We start from the raw sequence: 23,792 nt of genomic DNA, 5'->3' as shown, positions 1-23,792 counted from the left end.
GGACTCCTTCCAGGAGATCCCTGTCTTTTTTGTAGTGGGGATCCAGAACTGGACACAGAACTCCAGGATTTGTGTGCGTTGATCCCACTCAGATGCTCCCGAACTACCCCCTCGTCAACCAGGAGGGAGTTCTCCATTTCCCAGCCCCTTTCTCCTCCCTCCAGGGTCCAGGAGTCCCAGGGGGGAGTCTGAAGCAAAGACCGAAGCAAAGAAGGCATTCAGTATCTCCGCCTTCTCAGCGTCCCCCGTTACCAGGACACTCCCCTCGTCCAGCAGGGGACCCACATTATCTCTAGTCTTCCTTTTACTGTTTACATACTTAAAAAAAAAAAAACCTTCTTATTACCTTTTATCTCTTTTGCAAGCCTCATCTCTAGGTGGGCTTTAGCCTTCCTCGTCGCATCCCTGCAGGCCCTGACAACACTCCTACACTCCTCCCAAGGGGACAGGCCCTTTTCCCACATTTCATAGACCTTCCTCTTCCTTTTGATCTTGTCGATGAGCTCCTTGCTCATCCACGCAGGTCTCCCGCCCCCCTTCCCCAATTCCCTACTCTTAGGGATGCACCGATCCTGAGCTTGGAAGAAGTGCTGTTTAAACGTTGCCCAGCTCTCACAAGCACCCTTGCCTTCTAGCACTCTAGCCCATGAGATACCCCCAAGTAGGTCCCAGAAGAGGTCGAAGTTGTCTCTCCCAAAGTCCAGGGTAGCAATCCTACATTTTGCCTTACTTCTTCCACCAAGTTCCATCTTGAACTCCACCATCTCATGGTCGCTGCATCCCAAGCTGCCCCCAACCTTCACATCCCTAACAAGCACATCCCTGTTGGTAAGAACAAGGTCCAGAAGCACCCCCCACCTCGTTGGTTCCTCCACCACCTGCGTCAGAAAATTATCTTCAACGCATTGTAGGAACCATTTGGACTGCGCGTGCCTGGCCGAGTTGCTTACCCAACAGATGTCTGGATAATTAAAGTCCCCCATGAGAACCAGAGCCCGGGATTGCGAGGCTACTTCCAGCTGCTTGTAGAAGGCCTCGTCGACCTCCTCCTCCTGATCTGGTGACCTGTAGTACACCCCCACTACAGTGTCATCCATACCAGCCCACCCCTTAATTCTCACTCACAAGCTCTCTGCTGCTTCTTCACCCTCCCCCAGGTGGAGCTGGGTACACTCTATTTGCTCCCTCACATAAAGGGCAACTCCTCCCCCTCGCTTCCCCAGCCTGTCTTTCCTAAAAAGGACATAGTCCTCCATGACAGCGTTCCAGTCATGCGAGCTGTCCCACCACGTCTCTCTGTGATCGCAATGAGATTGTGGCCCCGTGACCGTACACAGATCTTGAGCTCATCCTGTTTATTTCCCATGCTTTGCGCATTGGTATACAGGCACTTTAGGGAAGCAGCAGGCGCAGTTACTCCTAGAGGGACGCAAGAAGAAGATTCCGGACAGAGTATCAGGATCATTACCTTCTCTGAGGAGCCCTCGGACAATCCTATGGGACAACTCGGAGGTTTTTCCCTACTATCTTCAACAGTGACAGCAGAGACAACATCCCCCAGCCCTTGTCTGTCACATCTAGCTCCCCTCCCTTCCCTCATCAAACCTAGTTTAAAGCCCTGGTAATCAGTCCAGAAAGCTTGCTCCCCAACACACTTGTGCCCCACTTGCTGAGTCGGAGTCCATCAGCATCCCACATACCCAGCTTCTTAAATGCCTGCCCAAGATCAAAATACCCAAAGCCTTGGTCCAGACACCACCCCCTCAGCCAGTCATTTACCTGTCCCATTCTCCTCCTTCTTTCTGGGTCCCGGTCACCCATCGTGAGGACAGAGAAGAACAATACCTGCACCCCCGATCCCTTCAACATCCTTCCCAGGGATGCGAAGTCCTTTTTAATATTACTCATTTTCTTTGTTGCAGCTACCCGGGACCCAGCCTGAATGACGATAAGAGTATAGTAGTCCTCTGGTTTAATGAGCTGAAGCAGAGCCTTCCTAACGTCTCTGACATGCTCCAGGAAGACAACACACCTCTCTGGAGAGGTTATCCAGATGGCAAACGGGAGCCTCGGTGCCCCTCAGCAAGGAGTCCCCGGTCACTAAGACTCTCCGCCCTTTTTTTGTGGCACTGGTTTTGATGCAGTGCCCTGTCCGGCCCCGCTCCCTATGCTTGGTACTTCCCTCGACTTTGACATGCTTCTTGGGTCTTGGGTTCCGACTACTGTCCAGACCCTCATCCTTTTCCTGCCCGAGAGCTTCAAATCTATTACCCAGGGACACTGTGGAGGTAGGTGGCTCCGTGGGTGTTGGGGGCAGATGCCTCCTTCTGCTTCGAGCTGAGACGAGGGTCCAGCCCCTTTCCTCTCATGGGTGGCCAAGTCCTCTGTCCTGCAGGTGAGCAGCTGGATCGGCTACTACCCTTTGCAGGGACTTAGGAGAGGGCTGCTGGGCCTCAGTAGGGGCAGGTTGACACCTCCTATCTGTCTCCCTCAGAGACTCCCAGGAGCCCCTCAGGCTGCCAATTTGTTGCTGCAGCCCAGCCATCTTCTCAAGCATTTCCTTGAGCAGGGCACACCTGCACCCATGACAGCCCTCTCTTCCCTCAGGACCCAGGGGGGCCTCCAGATTTCAGAGCTCCCCACAGTATCCACCCTGGACTGCAACTTCCCCCCTCAGGGGATCCACCTGGGTGCCCACATGAGCCCAGAGAGGCCGTGTCCCCTCAGTCTGGGCTGCCGCCTCACCCCAGCCGCTGCAACGGGTGCCCACCATGGTGAATTATAAGTTGTAAAAGGTAGAGTTCCCAAAGGAGAGGAGAGGAAGAGAAAGGGAGGTGGGAAAGGGAGGAGAGGATCCCCCCTGCGCTCATTCCTGCCCCGCGCAAACTGCCTGCGCTAACTGCCAAGCCAGTCCTGTTTGCGTGTCCTCCCTAGGGACTCCCTAGGGACTGCTTTTATACCGTCAGGGGGTTGGCTGCTGTCAACCCTGGCTCCGCCCTCAGCACGTCAGCGCCTGCCTGCTGGGGGGGGCGTGGCTGCGGCTCTGACCAAACGGCTCTGCGATGCTATTGGGGGTGGGTGGTTAGGGGTTGGCTCCATCCACCTCCCTGCCAGGAACCCTTGCTGCAGTCGATCCGCGCAACGTCCTCGCTAAAATGGCCCTTCACTTATCGTAATATTTTTTTGTAACAAAAGGAATAAGTGGTTAACCACAGAAGAGCTTTCTATGTTAGAGATTGGGCATCCAAGTCTGTTTTCAGATTTTCTTTTAAAAAACAATATTCTCTTCCCCCACCCATACCCCAAGAATGTAAATACATCCAAAATCATTCCTTGAATAAAATTATGACAGTTCAGAGTACTGTCTAATAACGGTTATTCTCCTATATATGCATCTTTTTGGCTTAACAAATCCACCGTAGATGTTCTCTTTACATGGCAACATGCTCACCAAAATGCAGTAACTTGGTGCTCAAAGCAAGATCATAAGCCAACAACTGACAGCTGTTTCGCTTTTCCTAGGAATTTTTCATAGATCTCCTCAAATTTGTCCAAACACCCTGTCCCACCAAACAAAAGTGTTTTACAGACCACAAGAACCTAAACCACTCAATATAATCAGGATATAAGGAAGGTTTAAATATGAAATTAATGGTACTGATGGATGACCTATCAGTGTAGTGAGGGCAAATACCTATTTTCATCTTTCTACTCCTTCATGAACATTCAGCATTACTGACCATGAGAGTTTGCTCTCACCTCACCTCCTCCCTAAAACAATATTCCAGTATTCCAAAAACCAAAGAAATGAACAACCAAAGAGAAACCTTCCAATCAGTAGAAGAGATTCCCACATCAATAGCTCCTCCCCTTGAAGGAGAGACTGAGCAAACAGCTCAGAAATTTTAGTCTCACTGCTTGCTCTAAGAAGAAACTACTAAAGAATAAGAAACTACTAAAGAAGCTTGCTCAGAAGAAACTACAAAAAGTACAGTGATGATCTTGGTATAAGAAGCCTTTCTTAACTGAAAACGATTCCAAATGCTCCAAAATAAACAAAGATCAGAGGGCTTCCAGCTGCTGCAGTTCAGAGGAAGGGATTTCTGAGAACCTGAACAGAAACAGATGGTAATTTTTAGCAACCTGTCAAGAGACTTTATCAAGCTTCTGGTTACTGTGCAAAAAAGAAAGCCTATCAGAAGGAATGTGCAAACTCATTCAGGACAAAACACAAAAAGAATAAAGCAGGCTCTGATATGCCTTAGAGTGTAGCAGATGTCAGAATCTTCATTTTTCTAAAGTTTTGCTCATTTTCTTAAATATGACAATAATGTAATTAGCATAGCTGGAGAATGAAATACGATCTTAGGAATTTTTCTACTTCAGGATGTCTTGCAACTCATTATTCCCTGTCAACTATAGTAATACAGAAGAAATAATACACTAGAAAATAACAAGAATTGAACTACAGAAGAGTATAACCAAGTATCTACACTTATTTAGAGACTGGAAGCTGTAATTTAACCTCCCTGAATTTAATATTGCTTTTACAATTAATATTATTTTAATATATTTATAAGATAAAGGTTTTTCTGATAAGTGCTTAGTTTTATCCATGTGATTACTTTGTGAAAAATTATTGTTTTCCAAACTCAGTTGTAAAAAAAAAAAAAAATGAGCAAAACCTGAAGTACAATTAATTTTGAAATACACAAAGCACCACCTAATTTCACAAGAAAGTAAAACAGTAGGCTTAAGGAAAACTGCTTATTTTATGGATCACAGATTATCATAACCAATTAGTTTTTAATCATTTGTATGAACAGAAAACTTTTATGACCGAGTGACTTCAGAATTTATTGGTGAACACATTTAATCTCCCTTTCAGATTTTGACTTCATTCTGACTTCATAACTTATTTCAGTTGACTAGATCCAGTAACATTTATATAGTATGATAATGGAAAAATCCTGTATCACCTTAGATTGATGTCAGAGTGAACTTGATGACTATAATCTATAGAAATGCTGGGCTTAAACTCTTAATAAGCTTTATTAATTATATAAACCATTACTTTATCAAGATTTAAATTCATCACAGAGAATCGACTATCGCAGAACAAAATAAAGTCATTACTGGGTAAGTAATGTTATAAATCCTCCTATCTATTTAACTGGTAGAATCAAGACATATGCGATATGCAATTTATATTTAATTTTGTAATCTTAGTTTATGTTACAGAAAATCAAAACAGACTTCTTGCCAAACTGTTGGGTTTTAGTTCTTTTCTACATCTGTTTACAAGAGCAGATTTCTGTGCTATCCTGTGTAAAGCACAACCTGGGATAAGTGTGGGAATTTGCTTTCATATTACACAAGAGCTTCAAAAGAAAGTAAATGCCATTAAAAAACGCCTTTTTCTTTTTAACATATAAATGCGTTTTTCACTTGATCAGTACTTCATTCCTTAAAAACATATAAATAGAAAGTAATTTTTCCTAGATAGATAGAATTTTTGCAACACTTCATTGCAATTTCTCTAGATAGAAGAGGAATTTCTTCCTCCTCCTTTTCTTAAATGTCTCAACATAAAACAAAAGAAGTCTCTCATCTATAAAAATTGGATGTCGCAAAACTGCTTTTTCTTGGAAAAGCTACATAAGGTTCCAGTTTCATCTATTTACATAACACTACAAAATATAGACCTAATGAAAGTTTATATACACAAAAGTCGTATTTCTCACATTATCTTACTACACAGAGACACAATGATTTAGATTTTACACTGTCTCCTCTCATCCTCTTGTAGTAATGACTTTAATCTTCTGCAAGATTACTAAACAAATGCCTACACTTGTATCTCTACTTTTAAGGAAATAAAATCCCTATAATGTATTTTTGGAAATCAATGGTAATATACTGGTTATAATTACACATTCTGTCATTTCATTCATTGGCTACATAAAATTAGACATAAACAAATTCTTAATAGCGTTCTATTAATTTCCTCTTCGGGAAACTTTGGGGGAGATGGGGAAAGGGGTGAAAGGGAGAGAAGCTGCATAAGAGCTTAAAAGGTAAGAGGAAAAGGTTACTTACCTAGAACGGTAGTTTTGCTCCGGCAGAGTCACACTCTTGGGATGTGTGTCTCTGCTGCTATTGGCTTGAAAGAAACTAAAAAAAGAAGGGCCAGTAGCAGGCATCCAAATGCCCCCTAACTGATCCAGTTATTGGAAATAAAGTTATTGCAGCTTCACTTCTTCCTAATTCAAAGAATCCATAGTAAGATTCACAGAAGTAGGTAAAATGGATAAAGAGGTAAAATAAATAGCTAACAAACCCACAGATATGAGTAGGTTTGTCTCATTTTAAAAAAATGCTTCTAATGCTTTGAACGCTTTTAAGTTTAAAAAATAAAAATAAAAAATATTAGCCTCCCCAATGAAATGGTTAGTGATTAATGATTTCTTGACTATTCTCACAAACTCCAGGGAACAGTGCCTTTTACAAGTAAAAGTAAGACTCCTTAATCTCTTAAGACTTGTGCACTATATAACATTTTTGAAGCAGCCTAAAATCTAACAATGAACACACAATACTATGTATGGAATAACTCAAATGAAAATTAAGGAAATCTGAATTAAAAAATAAATAAAATCTAAAACAATTTGAAAAAAGAGACTCTGGAAAAAGATGTGTTCCTTTCTGTTTTTTCAAGTAATTTTCAGGGTTATCTTCCTTTTTAAAAGACTCAGAGTTCCTTTTAACATTAATATCTTAAATGTTTTTTATTTTTGATTCTCAGCATATGGTTGTGGGTTTTTTTTGTTTTGTTTTGTTTTGTTTTAAAAAAGCATGACAGATTTTGAGGTAGAAACCTTGAACCTGAAAATTAATTCTGTAGCACGTCTAAATCCTGAAGAACAAGAAGAGCTTAATGTAATGTTCTGGGAAAGGTTTAGATGACTAGCTTTGAACTACTTGACTATGCACAAAAATAACCCGTTTGTATCTGAACAGCTGAAAAGCACAAGTTAATGCAGAGAACTGAGGTTACCAAAATGAAATTTCTCCCTCAACAACCCCCCCCGCCCCCCGCCCCCCGCCCCCCCCCCCCCAAAATAAAAAAAGATTCCTGAGAAGCACAGAAATTCCTGGGACATAAGTTCTTAAAACTCAACAAGTTTTACTGTACTTTCTTGGAGTAGTCAACTTCAGATTGTGAACTAAGTACAACTCCAGTTAAGTGAACAAAATGGGTTCAGAACATGGACCTTTGCTTGTTTCCAAAGCAATTCAAGAGTACCAACTAGTACAGGAAATGTGACTACTAATGGTGATTAGAAGAGAAGGAACTGTGTGTGAAGTTTCATTGTCTTTCTAAAGAAACTAGATCATCAAAATATCCTGATGTACCTAAGCAGAGGATGGTTAACTTCTTGTTGACTGTTGTGGAAAAAGATAATCCCTTCCTGTATTAACCCTTCAGAATCATCCATACCATGGCTGTTCTTTTTTTTTTTTTCTACTCAGATATTCCAAGTCTTGAAAAACAATAGCTGGATCTACGCGTGATATTATACATCTTTTCAAAACAGAAGATATGATCTAGTATTGACAATTTGTATCTGATGAGGACATACAAGCCATTATGAGGGGGGCAATGGGAACTGAAGACCTGAGGCATGACATGTTCCAGAGACTTATTAGTTTGTTCTGAAGCTATTAAATATAATAGGTGTAGTAGACTGAAACTTTTGTTGTTGAGTGCAAAATTAATCAACAGACATCCTTGATGGAAAAAGTAGGAAGAGGAGATGGTATCTTGTCCTTCCACACAGAAGGCAGAGACAAAAGTAACTTTTTCCAAACTTTGTACCTCTCTATCATGATGAAAAGACCATATAATCCACTTAATCCAAGATCCAAATAGATCAAAAGGATAGAATGACAAAAACAGAGATCTGAAAAGCACTTGGGTATGGAGGCAAAAGGTCTATATTAAAACATCTCTCCTTATGTATTTCTGAGAGACATTAGGTCAAATCTGTCAGATTTTGCGTTGGTGATTTTTGCACTTTTTCTGAAAACAAAAGCATGAAAATCAGGTTCCAGAAAGATATGTTGCTTTTCAAAGAAGACAGCACTTCTGCAAAACCTGGTATTCCACCTCTGGACTGGAGGTTGCCTCCCACTTTGAGAGACTTTGTTTGGTGGAAGCTACAAATATTCTAACAGTTTTGTTAGAATTAGGGGATTATTACAGAAAGTACTATAATTTCCAAAGGGCTCCAAATCCCCATTTCCCACCTGTACCAAACATTTCAAAAGGACTTCAACATTGCCTTAGACAAGTGTAGCAGTTGTATAATTTTTGTCAAGAACTCACAGAAAATCATCTCCACCTCTTCCCTGGAATATAAAGTTCCACCACACTACTGGTTCCAAACCTCAGAAAAAACATGTCATATCCATCTAATGCCTTACTGTTTAAAAAGTAGCATCTGAGTACCTTTGATGAAGCACTGAACTGTAGAGATTTCACATCTAAAAAAAGGACAGAAGAGACCACTAATCTTCTATCACAACTTGAGTGAGTACAATTCCACTCGAAGTACTTTATGGAAGACAATAAAGAATGCCTACACAGAAAGCATAGCATGACTGTAGTATGTATTCCCGTGCCTTATTTACAAAAGCATCAAAGATGCTTTCATGCAGATTTCAGCATGTGCTAGCATCTAAAGTATGATCTCTAGAGGGACACTTGCTACCTACAGTATCAACTAACACAATGCTCTCCTGCTCTAATTAGACGGAGTACATACTACAGTCACACTATTTTCTGGACATAATGTGATCTGAAGTTACAGTCTACGTACTAAGGTGCATAAATGCCAGGCTTTTGCATAAATGCAGTAGGCAGCTCCTCAAAAGTGAACAACGTATTTAGGTTAGGAGTTATTAGATATATTTCTAACAGACATATTCCCATAGGAACCATAGAGGAAGCTTCCTCCTGTAGTCACACCAAATCAAACGACGATAACTAAAACAATTCCTGAGCGTATCAGCTTGTAGACATAATACAAACTTAGAAGCAATGAAAAAAACGTTAGAGAAATATGGTTCTTATTTTTTGGTAAGATAACAGCTTTTCAGGTAATCTGCCATGAGACTGGTAAAAATTCTTCTACTCAATATTTTCTGTATTCATGACTGAAAACTTGGCAGACAAAGAGAAAAGAGCTGCTGCCTAGCATAGGGGCAACTTAACACCTGTGAATAAATGGTGACTGTTTGTCCCAAAATAAGGCAGCAACTTCTTGAACCCAATCCATAGCAATTGCAGGAACTCAGGAAGAACTGAGACCTGGCAGAAAATGCAGGCAATAAATGAAGCGTAAGGTTGGAATCCTTATTTGGTAAGTTGGTTATCAAGCAGTGGTGAAGGGGGTAGATTGCATTATATAAAAATCACTCCTTTACCCCATAAAAGAAAGGAATCAGAGTCTACCTATGGCTATGTAATTATGGTAAACAAACTTCACAACTGAAGTGCATAATTTCCTGAAAGTCAGAACAAAAAAGGAAGTGTTTTAGTCTTGCTCTGTGTGTTTGAAGGCTGTTGCACACCATAAAAAATACACATTTTTCCAGCTGTTTCTCAGCTAAAATATGCTGCAGAATCTACCCTAGCAGTGCAGAAATAAAAGTAGCTTTTGAAGAAACAAAGTATTAGGAGACAAACCACAAGCTCTCCATAAATAAATTTAAAATTACTACAAGAGAGGTAAGCAGAGCAGCAAAATCCCCCATTTAACTAAATCAAAATTAAAGGTAGTAGATCTCTTTTGAGGTGAGCACCCATTTTCTTTGTAGATTGACAAACAACGTTTTTAACAAGAGTTGATTTACTTACCAAATAAGGAATATCTAAAGCGTTAATATTTATAACAATTATATTCTAATTCTCATTCTCTCTCTCCAGACATTTTTAAAAACGGGAAAAAATCTTTGAATATAGAGAAAACATGCTCTCTCTGGTGAGCAGCTGAACAACACTGGATACAATATAGTCGTATATATTATCCAATCATTACAGTGCCTTTAAAAGAAGAGATGTGATTTTAATCTAACACCTTCTTCACATTAGGTTCAAATGGGGATATGAACAGATGAGGATAAAAGTTTTCCTCTATTTTCTTAAATTAGGTAACATAGAAAATGAAAAATTCAACTACCAGAACTTATAACAAATTTTGACTTGTAGTACATACTACTGGGATTTTAGAAACTTTATAAATGATGTTAACTGTACTTCATTCGGTCTCATGGTTCAAATAAGAGTAGGTTAAAAAGAATTTTGAAACATAAGAACTTCACTTTCCATACAGTAAGATCCCAAATAAAGAATACCAACTACTAAAAATATGCATATATGAAATTACAGTCCATTGTTGCAGGGAAATTAAGATGAATATCATAGAAGAACCTACACTGAGTAAACAGAATTGAACTATGTAACAATAAAATGAAGTTTTATTTATATATATATATATATATGGGTTTTATAGGCATATATATATTTATATAATAAATATAGTGTATACACACACACAATCCTTTTACCTTTATCTTGCACTTCTTTTGAAAATCGCTCCCTTTCAATAGCTGATTCACGTTCTATCCGCTCAATTTCAGCCAATGCATCCAATTCTACTTCATCAAATGACGTTATAGTTCCTTGTTGCGAAACCTGTTGCTGTGTCTGTACCACAGGAGTCTGAGGCTGTTTTGCAGCAACTGAAGCGTTCTGTTGTAAAACAGGCACTTGTGCCTGAAGGAAAGCTGTCTGTTCATGCTGCGGCAAACACTGAGCAGTGTTCAGTGGGTGGTTAACATCCTGTGGCGTAACGGGTGTTTTAGAAGTCTGTCCTGGGTACTGCACATTAAAAGGTATATCACCCTCTGACACACTGCTGTTTTCCAAACCAGAAAGCATATCATCCTGCTGGTCCATATCCGAAGATCTTACACGAGAGAGTCTTAATGTAAGCTTAGTGGAGTTCTTGGAAGGAGAACTAATGATATCATACATTGCAGCTTTTTCAGTCTGGTCTTTTTCATCCTTGCCTAACTTCATTTTCTTTTGTTTCTTTTGCTTTCTTTCTGGAGAATCTAACAGTATGTCTGGGGGAACATCTCTAGGTGATGAATAAGGTGGATGCTGAGATTGTAGGATTAAAGGTGGTCTTGATCCTAGAATAATAATTCAGAAAAACTGAACAGTTATGTTGTTTCATATTTTATATAAAAGCACACTAAATATAACCTACATAATTTTAATGTGTATTTGTACATATATCTGTGTTCACAAAAGGTCTAAATAAGATTGGTAGGAGACACATCATTCCTAGATCAAGATGTATTCCAGATAGTTACATTGTATTTCCTAGAAGTTTTAACAGTCCACTGCAAATGGCGAAGGGATCATTTCAGAGAAGATGGAACAAAACCAAACAAACAAAAACACACACACACGCAAAATAGTACTTGCAGGTTCAGAATATCAACTATTAGAAAATAGTCAATGAAAGTAAGTTGACTACAGAAAAAGGAAAGATCAAAAAGATTCTTCATAAGGTTCAGTAATGAAGACTTAATGATCAGTGTACTGTTAGCCATTTCAGCCACACATCGTTAAATTTAAAAACAAACAAACAAACAAAAAAACACCACAACAGTTGTTTAGGGAGGGTTCCCTAGCTTACGTGTCCATAGAAAGATGAAATTAGAAAAAGTCTTAAAAATAAATTGGTCTTTCCTTCTTCTTTAACTTTGATTCTGATAGTTCATTTTCACACCTTTTTTTAAATATTCCTTGCCTTAGCTCCTCTCTTTCTTTCTCTTTTAAAATGTATGAATTTTTACTTCTATATTCACTCACTCCAGACTTTGAATATATCTAGAGAAATTTTAAAAAGAGGACATAAAAATGACATTTTAAAAGAGGGCATTACAAATCTTCTCCAATTCATCACTTTTTTTGTTCCTCAAATTAAACAAGCTCCCCATAACTGTTAGCACAGAAAAAAAACTTTGAAAAGCAGATAACATTTCAACCTTTCCCAACTATGATTTTAAGCTATAATTAAGCTACATTTTTTTGGTTTAAAAAGGAATACCGGTGCATATAAAAAGAAAATAATAATAATAATAGTAATAATAATAATAGACCAATATACTCCAGCCTCCTCTTGTTTAAACAAAGCAAACGTTTCTCTGATCCCACTCATCCACTAGGGAAGACTGCTCTTCAGAAGGCAGTGACTGAGATTATTATTAGTCATTCTGTTTTAGGTCATCATAAATCAGTACTTGTAACAACACTCAAAAATGTATTGGAAGACAGGTCCCCACGTGCTTCATTCAAGAAACACCACTAAACAAGAAAGTAGCTTTATTCTGCAGCTTAAATGTCTTTCAGATATTTTAAGAAATATTATTAATTAAACAATGCACTGACCTGTAGATGAAAAAAAGAATGGATACATATACCAAATCTGCAGTTCAAATGAAAGGTGTTCCTTTACTGATGGCTTTGCAGAGGCTGCTATACTTTATTTTCTATCTCTAGTACATTCTGTGAGATATCCTATAGGCTCTGTATGTAGAGCTGGGTATAAAATGAGTTTCTCTTACCCAGTTCTCCTTGACCATGAGAAACAACTCCATATTCTGCCAGTAATATCCACAATGTTGAGAAGCCCTGTTTTGATTCATCCTGATTCTCTAGATCTTTTCACCACATTATTTCCCCTCCTCAAATTAGATACCACACCCATTCACTAATACCAAAGTCCTGGTTACACCCTACAAAGCTCTCTCACTTGCCTTCCACCATAGATTCCTATTCTTGTGATGCATGCGTGTGGCATGCACACACACTTCTCCTAATTACTGCCTCTTTAAACAATAATTTACAAGATTGTCTTGGCGTAACGAATAGCAGAAATTGTTAGCTACTGATTTTCTCTAAGGTAATGAGCACCACTCACTGGAAATACAGGGCGCATTTTTCTTTCTACAAATATCAGAGGCAGCTCAAAATTTTTCAAAGAACTTACTGACATCTTAATCTTGAATTAGCACTTAAATGAATACTTCTGAAGTTGCAATAATGGAACACATTGTTCTACACAGTTAGGCTTCAAAGAGAGGACAGAGATTTGATTCTTCCTTGCCCTAAACTTTTAAGTAAATATGACAAGATCATTCTGCTTTGGTATTACTTTGGATTTGTCATGCTGAAAAATAACACTGCAGCAACAGATTTTTTTTTATTTTTTTTTAATCTTTGGGTAGACTTGAGGAGGTCAGAATTCAGTGCATTCCACTGAATGTACTTAGATTCCAGTTAAATGAAGAAACAAAGTACAGTTTTCCCTCTTGTAGGCAGCAGTATGTATAATAGTAAGTATAAGCTGCATTTTAAGAGTATCTGTTCTGGCAATAACGTCACATATTTCTGAGATGTCTACAGACGGTTAAGCCTCTTGCAACAAATGGGCTTAGAAGCTACTATGCCTAGGCACTGAGGTGAAAAGAAATTGAAAAAGATGAAGTATTCTGGAACAGTTTCATTCTACCACAGACATTAACAGTTTTGAACATGTATCACACATTGAACATGTACCACACACTGTTGGATGCTTAGACTTGAGACAAAACATCACTCATTATACAGAGAGAGTTTCACCTATTACTGTTGAAGTCAGTCTGGAATATTTCCTATGGGAGAAGGCTTTGAGCTATTATATATCTGAGAACAAAGCTCTCACAAGACTTATTGATAACAGAAGAAATGTTTTTTATGGAAAGAATACACAGACAGAGAGATATGATATATTAGCTGAAGCAGACAAGATTCCAAGGTTGAGAAGGTTTGTTCTACAAAATGCTGTCAGTGTAGTAAACCATATGATGATCTTTGGATATGATCTTTGTGAATGACCCCAGTTTTAGAACATTCTTTTATAATAGAGAAATATGTAGGTAGCTTTCCAGTCTAAACCTAGAGCTGTGCAGTAATTCAGGAGAAAAAAAATATCTGACTTTCTGTAGTTCCATAGTATCAGCAAAAGAACCTTGTCCAAACTTTTTTGTATGGCAAGAATACATAAAACTTGTGAGATAAAAAGAGACTCTCCATTGATTTGGGACTGTCATTATATCATCAGTGAACAGAAGATAATTATTGTCATCCAGATAATGATAAATATAACTTAGAAGCAGGTAACAACATAAGAAATCAGAACTCTGCAAAGAACAAATACACCCGTAAACAATACCTCCATAGTCTTTCAGTGAAAGTCATACTGATCACCCATGATAACTCCAGGATTGGTTCTCTATATTAATTAGTTTCCTTAGTGCTAGATGGCACTGAGTATGGAAGAAGTTTTATGAACTGCTTTAGCAATTTGTAAACACTTTTATTTTCCTGAGACTTTTGACCGATTTCCTAACATATCCTTTATAACGCAAGCAACTATAAAGTGCATTGCATTAACAGTGACTTAGCCATCTTAAGAATTAAAAGTTTCAAAACCACTTCTTGTTTACCATGAAATGGCTTCACTTGCTCATTGTGCATTACTGTGTTACTCATCAGTAACTTGAGTAGCAAACAAATAAGCTTTTGTCCAGAAGATTATACACAACACTGATACCTATACCTTATATTTTTTTGTCTGCACACTTTCTAATTATGCCACAGCACTCATATCTTATTTAACCATTCATGATACTTTCTCTGATAATCTTTGAGCCTCTTTAGAACAAACACCACTTGCCTTTCAAAGCTGATGCACCAAAGTCCCACCACTGGTCAATTTCTTTGTTGTGATCCACGTGGTTAAAAAACAACTATTAAGGTTACCAGGAACTTAGGACCTGCATATTTAAAATTACTAACTTTTCACTTTCACAGCTTCAAAAGGATCACTCCAAAGAGTATTTTCATATTCCTTTAAATCCCTTACAGGTAAAGGTTCCCAGATGCTGAAAGAAAGTCTTTCACCGATCGTACGTGCTCTTTTGTAAGAAGTATTATTCCCTATGCACGAAGGCCAGAAAAAACTACTAGTGAACAAATGAAGACTGATGGATAATACTTGGTTCATAGCACACTAGAGAGAAACACCACCAACATTCAAGTGCTGTGTCTTTTTAAATTCATAAAAAGTGATCCTCGAGACTCTGTGAACATTATTTAAGTGGGTACTAAATCATTATAGGTCAAACCTGGACACAGCATTCCAGACTTTTTACTGAAAAAAGTCTTTTTGAAAAGAGGCATTAATGAGTGCATATGTTCTACATGTGAAGACCATAATATCCATATTGCACTGGTACTGATGTTTGTTGGAAAAGCTAAGAACCTGGTAATGACAGAACCTGAGGAATATTCAGATTACTGCCAAAAGACTTCAAGAGATGACAGTTATACTGTGTAAATGGAAAATATATATATATATCTATATATATATATCATTTTTTTATTTAATATGATCCTATTAATCACCTTCACATAAATTGAATGTTTTCATGAAAATGTCATCAGGCAAATTCACCCTGAAACCATTGCTAAACCAATCACACAATTGGTAATAATCATCTTGAGAATTTGCGCCTGCAGCACACTCAAAAATGGAAAACAGTCTATTCAAAGTGTATTACTGTCCAGACTATTATACATAGACTGTATGATTTCAGTGCATACTAGGAGAACAATTTGTTTTAAGGATTGAGAAAATAATGAAGAGGTAATATTCCAAAGTGAGTTTGTTAAGAATAAGTATCATCAAATCATAATAATGTCATTCTATAAAGCAGTAAATCTCGTGGATTAAAGAGAATTGAGTGTCATACCTGGACTTAAGCAAGGCTTTCTATATAGCTTCTCATATCAATTACACTAACAAACTGAAGAAGTATGGTCTAAGCAAAAATACTGAAAGATTTTAGTATATCCTATTGGAAAAATGTATTCAAAGAGTTGTACTGGGTCGGGCTGGGATGTTAACTTTCCCTGCAGCAGCCCATACAGTGCTGTGCTCTGCACTCGTAGCTAAAACAGCAAGGGTATCACACCAGTGTTGTGTCTGCTGCTGAGCAGTGCTGGCACAGCATCAGGACTCTCTCTAACCCCCCTAGGGGTGGGCAAAGATGTGAGAAAAGAAACATCACCAGGGCAGCTGACCTAAACCAACCAAAGGGATATTCCATACCATATGATGTCACACTCAGCAATAAAAGGTGGAAAAAGGAGGAAGAGGGGAGGGGTGGGCTCTCGTTGTGAAAACGTCTGTCCTCCTCCCGAACGCCGGCTACGTGCGTTGAGGCCCTGCTTCAAGGACGTGGTCAAGCATCGCTCATTTGTGGGAAGTAGAGAGTAATTTCTTTCCTCTGCGCTTCCACATAGCCTTTACTTGTTTTGTTTAGTTTTCCCTTTCCCCCTCCCTTTTCCCCTTTCCTTTTTTCCCCTTTAGTTAAATTGTTAATTGTTTAGTTAAATTGTTTAGTTAAATTGTTTAATTAATAATAATCTTTCCTTAATAATTATTTTTTTCCTTTTAATTAAATCATCCTTATCTCAACCCGTGAGTTGTTCTTTCCTTTACTTCTTCCCCTCCTCATCTAAGGAGGGGGAGTGAGAGAGCGGTTGTGGTGTTCAGGTGCCTAGCACGGTAAAACCACCACAAGAGTATCAGTCGTTCTTGGTAAAAATGGATGAACAGAGTATTGGTAAACAAATGCAGCTTTTCAGAGCACAGTCTTAAGAATAGCAGTATTAAAATATTTGTCAATAACGACTTCTCATGTAACAGAATTAGAGAGTACTTGCATTAATCTAATTATTATTATCTAATGATGATACCAAACTTTTGGTGTTGAGTGTCTGAGAGAGGCATGCAACGGTTTTTAAAAACAGAATCAAAATTGACAATTATCTTTACTGATTGGAATAACCTTTTAAAACAAAAGAAATTTGGTAAGAATAAGCACAAACTTCTTATTCATCTGAGAAAGAGTAATTGTAATAACATGACAGGAAGACAGACAAATTCTACATAAAGACAGCAGTACGTTTATAGCAGCTTGCAACGTGAATCTAAGTTATCACCAAAGAGCAGCCATACTCTCATATATAACAGAAGTATCATACAAAAAGTCATCTACAGTAATTTTCTGACTACTCATCCTTTTAAGTTTTCAAATTGAGTTGTATGTACAACTTAGGGCAGTACAACACCAAGACATGCAGACAAACTAGAATTCAGATAAAAGCAAAGACAATCAGAGGCTTAGAAATGCAGACTTATGTAAAGATGATAGCAAGAAGCAGCACTGTTCAGTCTGTAGAAGATTAAATTGGTGGAAGACATGATAATGGTCTTTGATATGTAAATGAATGCTGTACAAAAAAGGACATTAGTTGTTTTTCTTTACCCACTGGAAAGAAGTCAAGAAGCGTCATGCCTAACTCCCAACAAAATGATTCATGCAAAAAATAGAAGAAAAGCTTTCTAGCAATAGGAATTTGAACAGGTTGCATGGCAAGAGAAAGGAAACTCTATTACTGACATTTTAAGAATAAAATAGATGGAAGTTATTGGGAGTGATACTGATACAGCTCATCCAGCTAAGGGTATGTCCTGGTTTCAGTTAGGATAGAGTTAATTTTCCTCCTAGTAGCTGGTAAGAAGATGGGAAGCCCCGCCCCCAAGTCCTTTCCTACTTTATTTTCTGAAATCTTAGAATCTTCCTCTAGAAATCTTCCCAAGTTTTATACTACATATAAAACAATTATTACTTATTTTGATTAACAGATTATGTTGACATTTATTTTGAAACAGCATAACTTCATTTAGAATTCAAACTTAACAGGATAGCATATGAGACAGAGAAAGAACAATATTTATTTGGGAGATTTTTTGGAACAGATTGTATTCACTTTTCACATACTCTTTCAACAGATTTCAGGGCAGAGTCCCACCACTTTCTACTCAGCTTCAAATGCCGTATAAAAAAAAAAAGCTTTGTCTGTTCCACCTTAGAACTGCTGTATTCAGAAGCATCTTTGTGTAAAAAGTTAAAACTTGTAGAAGCAAGAATGAATGCTTATTTTGGCCCTGTCAGAAAGCACCTTTAAATAAATTTCTTCCACCTTTCTTTCAAAGGAGAGAGGGAGAGGTGATATTTTTTTTTAACAAATACCTTTGGGAGCACTGAGGTCTGCAACAGAGATTTGAAAACATTCTTTTTTCTCCTTGCAACCCACTATACATAGAGACCAAGTATAGAGGAATCTCTCTGGAGAAGTCTTATAAATCCCTAAGAAAATAAAAGTAGTATTTCCAAATTATTCAGAAAATAATCAAGTACTAACTGGGAAAATATCAGCCTCTAAAGAAAATTTGGATATGGCTGTAATTTTCAGTGTCTTATAAAATGTTGGAAGGGTAATGTTGAAATATTTCCTGTAAGAAAAAAGTTTAACGATTTCTGGAGGGAATACAAATTATTTCCAGGAAGAAAAAAGTTGCAAAATAACATAGTTTAATAAGGATTGTTGCTATTCCTTAGAATGTTTCCCCAGAAGTTCAGGAAACTGTATGGAAACAGGACCGTAAATATATGAGCTTTTCTCTCCAGAAAGCAGTGGACTAAGAACTCTGTGGAAGATTTTCCCTTATACACACCTTTAGAAGTTGTCTTAAATAAATAAATATTTCTTCCTGAAGTTCCCGAAGATTGGTAGGAAAGTAGAATAAACAGATAAAGGATTTTGATGAGTAATCCATCTTGGGTAATGGATTCCACAAAAAATTTTATGAGACTAGAAGAAGGAAATTACTCCTTGTTAATTCTTCATAGGAAAATTCTTTCCTATGAATTCACCATAAAAGCAGATGTGGTAATAGATGATAGCATGAAAGCAGAGCCACTATTCTGTTTACATAGCTAAAAATCTAAAATTTACATTAAAAAGAAAGGATAAAGTCCAGCCTAAAATCTTCTGCATAAAACTTCAGCTGCTCTGGTACCTTTACTGAAGCAAAGGAGGTGAAGCAATAATTTCTGTAACAAAGAAACGTTGTTTCATTCAATAAGTGAATAACCAACCAAAAAAGCAAATATAACTTCTGTCACCTCAAATATTTTCCCTGAGTTACAAACAAAACTTCTTCCTCATTCAGATTCCATCAATCAGTCAGCTATCGTTCAGTTTTAAATGATTCAAGACTGTGCAACCACATACTCCAAATCTCCAGAAGTCCTTGCTATTTCCACGTCAAAAGTACAGAAATGCAGTCTGTACCTGTACCTTCGGTAATTGCCTCACATTTCTATACTACATAAGAAAGCTTAGATATTGTAATATCCTTCCCTGAGATCTTTCTATTGACTGACGATATTGTAGTGGGTTTACGTGGCAAGGTTTTGGTAGCAGGGGGCCGTAGGGGTGGCTTCTGTGAGAAGGATCTAGAAGCTGCCCCATGTTTGGTAAGGGCCCCACCGCTGACCAGAGCCGAGCCAATAAGTGATGTTTTGCTCCTCTGTGAGAGCATATTTAAGACAGGGGAAAAAGACGCTGTGCTACACAGCAGCTGGGAGAGTGAGAGGAGTGAGGAACAGCCTTGCAGGCGCCAAGGTCAGTGAAGAAGGAGGGGGAGAAGTGCTCCAGGTGCTGGAGCAGAAGTCCCCTGCGGCCTGTGGTGAGGACCATGGTGAAGCAGGCTGTCCCCCTGCAGCCCATGGAGTACCACGGTGGAGCAGGGTTCCACCCTGCAGCCCGTGGAGGAGACCACGGTGGAACAGGTGGACCTGCACCGACGGAGACTGCGGCCTGTGGAAGACCCCTGCCGGAGCAGATTCCAGGACGGACCTGTAGCCCGTGGAGAGGAGACCACGCAGGAGCAGGTGACCTGGCAGGAACTGCTGCCCGTGGGGGATCCAGGTTGGAGCAGTTTGCTCCTGAGGGATGGACCCCGTGGTACGGACCCATATCTGGAGCAGTTCTTGAAGAGCTGCTGCCTGTGGGCAGCCCACGCCGGATCAGTTCAGCAAGGACTGCATCCCGTGGGAGGGACCCCACAGCGCAGGGGACGAGAGTGACCGAGAAGGAGCAGTGGGGAAGAAGCGCTATAGACTGACCATAACCCCCATTCCCCCGTTCCCCTGCACCGCTCGGAGGAGGTGGAAGAGGGTGGATGTGGGGGAAGGTGCTTTTGGTTTCTTTCCTTTGTTCCTCGCTTCTCTAGCTTGTTAGTAATAGGCAGTAAATCTTACTGTCTCCCTACGCTGAGTCTGTTTTGCCCGTCACGATAATTACTGTGTGATCTCCTCATCCTTATCTCAACCCTTGAGCCCTTTTCATCGTATTTTCTCCCCGTTCCTCTTTGAGGAGGGGGAGTGAGAGAGCGGTTGTGGTGGAGCTCGGCCGCCCACCCAAGTAAAACCACCACAGATATCTAGTACCATTCTTTTTGTCCTCCCAAACAAAAAAGTAAATATTTTGCTAATGTTCTTTACCAAAGTTTGCAACTTGTCAACCAAATTTTCAAGGGCTAATGACAGCAGCCAGAAAAATCTCAGCATAGATATTTGTTGTTTGCTCATCACTGCAAAATTTATCAGCACAACCAACCACTTTCACTTCAAGTCATAGGCCAAAAGCTCACTGTCAGGGATCACATATTCTAAGCAATATTGTAATTATCTACACCTCTTCAATACATTTATAAAATGCTTGATTGAAGGAAGAAAATGGCAAGATTCTTGCAGCATCAAGAAATGGTTCAGTCAGGGTTCATTAATCTCAAAGAAGGCAAAATGGTAGCACCATTACTAACAGTACTTCAGTTGTGTGCTTTATCAATGAGAAAAGTAAATCTAACATACAGGTAAATAAATCATAAAGCTCCTCTTGCACTTTTTCAGCCCCTCTAATGCTGAAACATTACAATCTGAAATGTACAATCAGATTGTTTTCAGAGGTAATCTATAATGATATCCTTTCAAAATGGGTTCTGAGACAATCAATTGAAACAGCTGCAATTTAACCAAAAAAATAATTCAAATATTCTTCTGGCTGAGTAGTAATCATATATCTGAGTATAAGTAGCTTAGATTCACAATGTTGTGAATGCTCTACAAACATGGATTTTGTGTAATGAGTTAAAGAAAAACACTGAGTAAAAGAAAACAACCACATTTAGTCTTTGCCATTTATACAAGTCTTGCAACAAGTCCTTTAGCACAAGACCTCTTAAAAAAATGATGCTGATGGAATGCTATACAAGTACTTCTCACTTGCATTTGAACCATGCTTTTTCCATCACTGTCTAACACAGTATGTGTCTATAGAAGATGAACCACAGAGATCATTTTAGCAGTTACAGGATCATCGAATAATTCAGTTAAGAAGGGACCTCAGGAGGTCTTTAGTCCATCCTCTTGCTCAAAGCAGGGTAAGCAAGGTTGGACCATCACGGGGAACTTTATCCAGCCTGGTCTTGAAAACCTCCAGGAATGGAAAATGCACATATTCTCTGGGCAACCTTTTTCAGTGGTTGACTATCCCGATAGTGAAAAAGGTTTTCCTTATATCCAGTCAGAACCTCCCATTTCAATTGTCCATTGTATCTCATCCTTTCTACATACCACTGTGAAAAGCCTGACTCAGTCTTTCTGATAATCTCCGCATAGGTATGGGAAGGCTGTTCTAAGTTCCCCCCCCCCCTAAGACCTGACGTATCCAGGCTGAACAAGCCTAACACCCTCACCTTCTCTGTAATCTCTCCCATCTCCTGTTCTCCCTCTCAACCTAACCTGACCATCCAGAAAGACTCAATTTTGTTCCAGGGCTAAAAGAGAGGAAAGCACTGTTGCATCTTTTTACTATTAGCATGTAAATACATAAGATATGAAAACCTGTATTAGTAAAAATATGCCCAACCCCTACCTTGCTAAGTCTCATGCATCTCAGTCATTGCTTCTTAAGGATAATATTATAAACAGCAGTATACTTTCTATATTTTAGCATAAAGAATTATTTTGAGCAGATTCAGCTGACGTTGCCCTATTCCTTCTCCACAGCTAAGGTTTTTGGGCTTTGTTTATGCTATATGTATTGTGTTCACTGAACTACTGTTAATTTCATGTTCTTCAAAACTGATGATTGCAATCAAGACAAGCATTGCATGTTAAAACACTTTGAGCTGGTTAAGGGTTCAATACTTGTAATGCTGCCATGAAACCATTTATTATGCAGAGCAACCAAAACCATTCTTATAAACAATTTAATCCTCATATTAGAAAGGATTTAAAATCCTTCTGTCCTCCATTAATTTGAGCTATGTTTTGAAGTACCATTAATCAATTTTTGGACCTTCAGAAATTTCTTCTGGATCAGGGCTCAAAATGATTTTGTTACTGAAATCTAAAGACATACTTTCTAGTACTATTTGAAAAAAGATGTCAGAAGGACTAACTAAAAACCTCTTTAAAGTCTGTTCCTTTAAATTGTGAAAAATATATTGATATATATGACTGCTAGACTACCTTTAGGGGCTCCATCACTTCCAGCTGGAGAGCAGACTGACTGTGGTGACCTCAAGGAAAAAGATGCAGCATTCCTTATTGAAGGATCGCCATCCTAAAGTGACAATGATAAAAAAATAACATTTTGAACATGAACGTTTTATAAAATAAAGACTGAAATTAATACATACACTGATAAAATGGATTGGATGAAAAATCATACAACAACTATTAGAAAAATATTTATTTATATCAAAATCTTTATAAATTAGACGGCTATATAGGCAATATTCCAGAGCACAACAGCCCTAAGAAGAATTTATCACCAGAACATGCACACAAAAATAAATTTATGTACACATCTTCTGTTTGAAGTAATCACTTTTGGTTGACATTAAGATTACATTTAGGAATTTTTTGTTACAAGAACTCATAGTAAATTATTGCTAAGTATGAACTCTATATAAACAACTGAAACCAAGCATAAAAAGTAGATTTTTAAAACAAATTCAAAATTTTTTCCACTTAACCTGCCCTTAAAGCTTCTCTATAATACTATCTCACTTTTACATTTAAGCAAACTAACGTTTTATATTTATACCCTCCAGCATACACACATCAGGACTGAACAAAATCTGTAGCACTCCCATTGCAGCAGCTGAGATAGTTTTGTGTATATCATAACTTGAACGATTTTAGCTTATTTGCCTGTCTTAACAGTTAGATAGGAAACAACGTGATGGCAATTCAGAGAAATTCCCCAACACAGCAAAAACATTTTACCGTCTTTTCAGTTTTGCACAGAACAACTTGTTTTAATTCCTAATTTCTAAAAATTCCTAATTTCTGAAAAACTTCATAATATAATACCAATTACAGTGTAAGGATGTTCATGCTTTATCATCAGGAATGTAAATGTGACTTTTTCCCCCCCACTACCTTAAAATTAAATATGAAAGCCACTATTCAGACACACACCTTTTTTTTTGTTTTTTTAACCATTGTCATGGAGGCCTCTGCTGGTGACGAGTATGCTTATTCAGTCAAGGACCTTACTAGATTTAATTTTTTATAAAACAGTATTTCTTATTGCTAGCATTGTTTTTTAAACAATATCTATGGGAATGTTTTGGGAAAGAACAAATTAACGACCCTTATATCTATGAAGAGACAATTTA

At 38.4% G+C, this 23,792-nt stretch overlaps 2 protein-coding genes across 5 annotated transcripts in view; both read right to left on the bottom strand.

Annotated features, from left to right (window-relative positions):
• The window catches only part of LOC308184976 (uncharacterized protein), a gene marked incomplete at its 3' end in the record, with an annotated part of 320,479 nt that overhangs the window by 108,570 nt on the left and 188,117 nt on the right, over positions 1-23,792 (bottom strand). The window lies entirely within an intron of this gene.
• Positions 1-23,792, bottom strand: part of LOC308184706 (nipped-B-like protein) — a 196,016-nt gene that overhangs the window by 70,308 nt on the left and 101,916 nt on the right. For 2 of the 4 annotated variants that reach the window (XM_080572031.1, XM_080572030.1), the window contains exons 8-9: positions 22,636-22,729; positions 10,633-11,262 (exon numbers count right to left, since the gene is read on the bottom strand). In XM_080572031.1, the coding sequence (XP_080428157.1) occupies positions 10,633-11,262; positions 22,636-22,729 (724 nt within the window). Of the gene's footprint in view, positions 1-10,632; positions 11,263-12,705; positions 14,353-22,635; positions 22,730-23,792 lie in introns of those variants that run through there. The other 2 variants (XM_080572033.1, XM_080572032.1) reach the window with 2 other exon arrangements.

The sequence above is a fragment of the Anser brachyrhynchus genome (assembly GCF_964034855.1).
Source record: "Anser brachyrhynchus genome assembly, chromosome: W".
Lineage (NCBI taxonomy): Eukaryota > Metazoa > Chordata > Aves > Anseriformes > Anatidae > Anser > Anser brachyrhynchus.
Note: the sequence above shows the minus strand (reverse complement) of the source record. Positions and strands in the feature narration are given on the sequence as shown.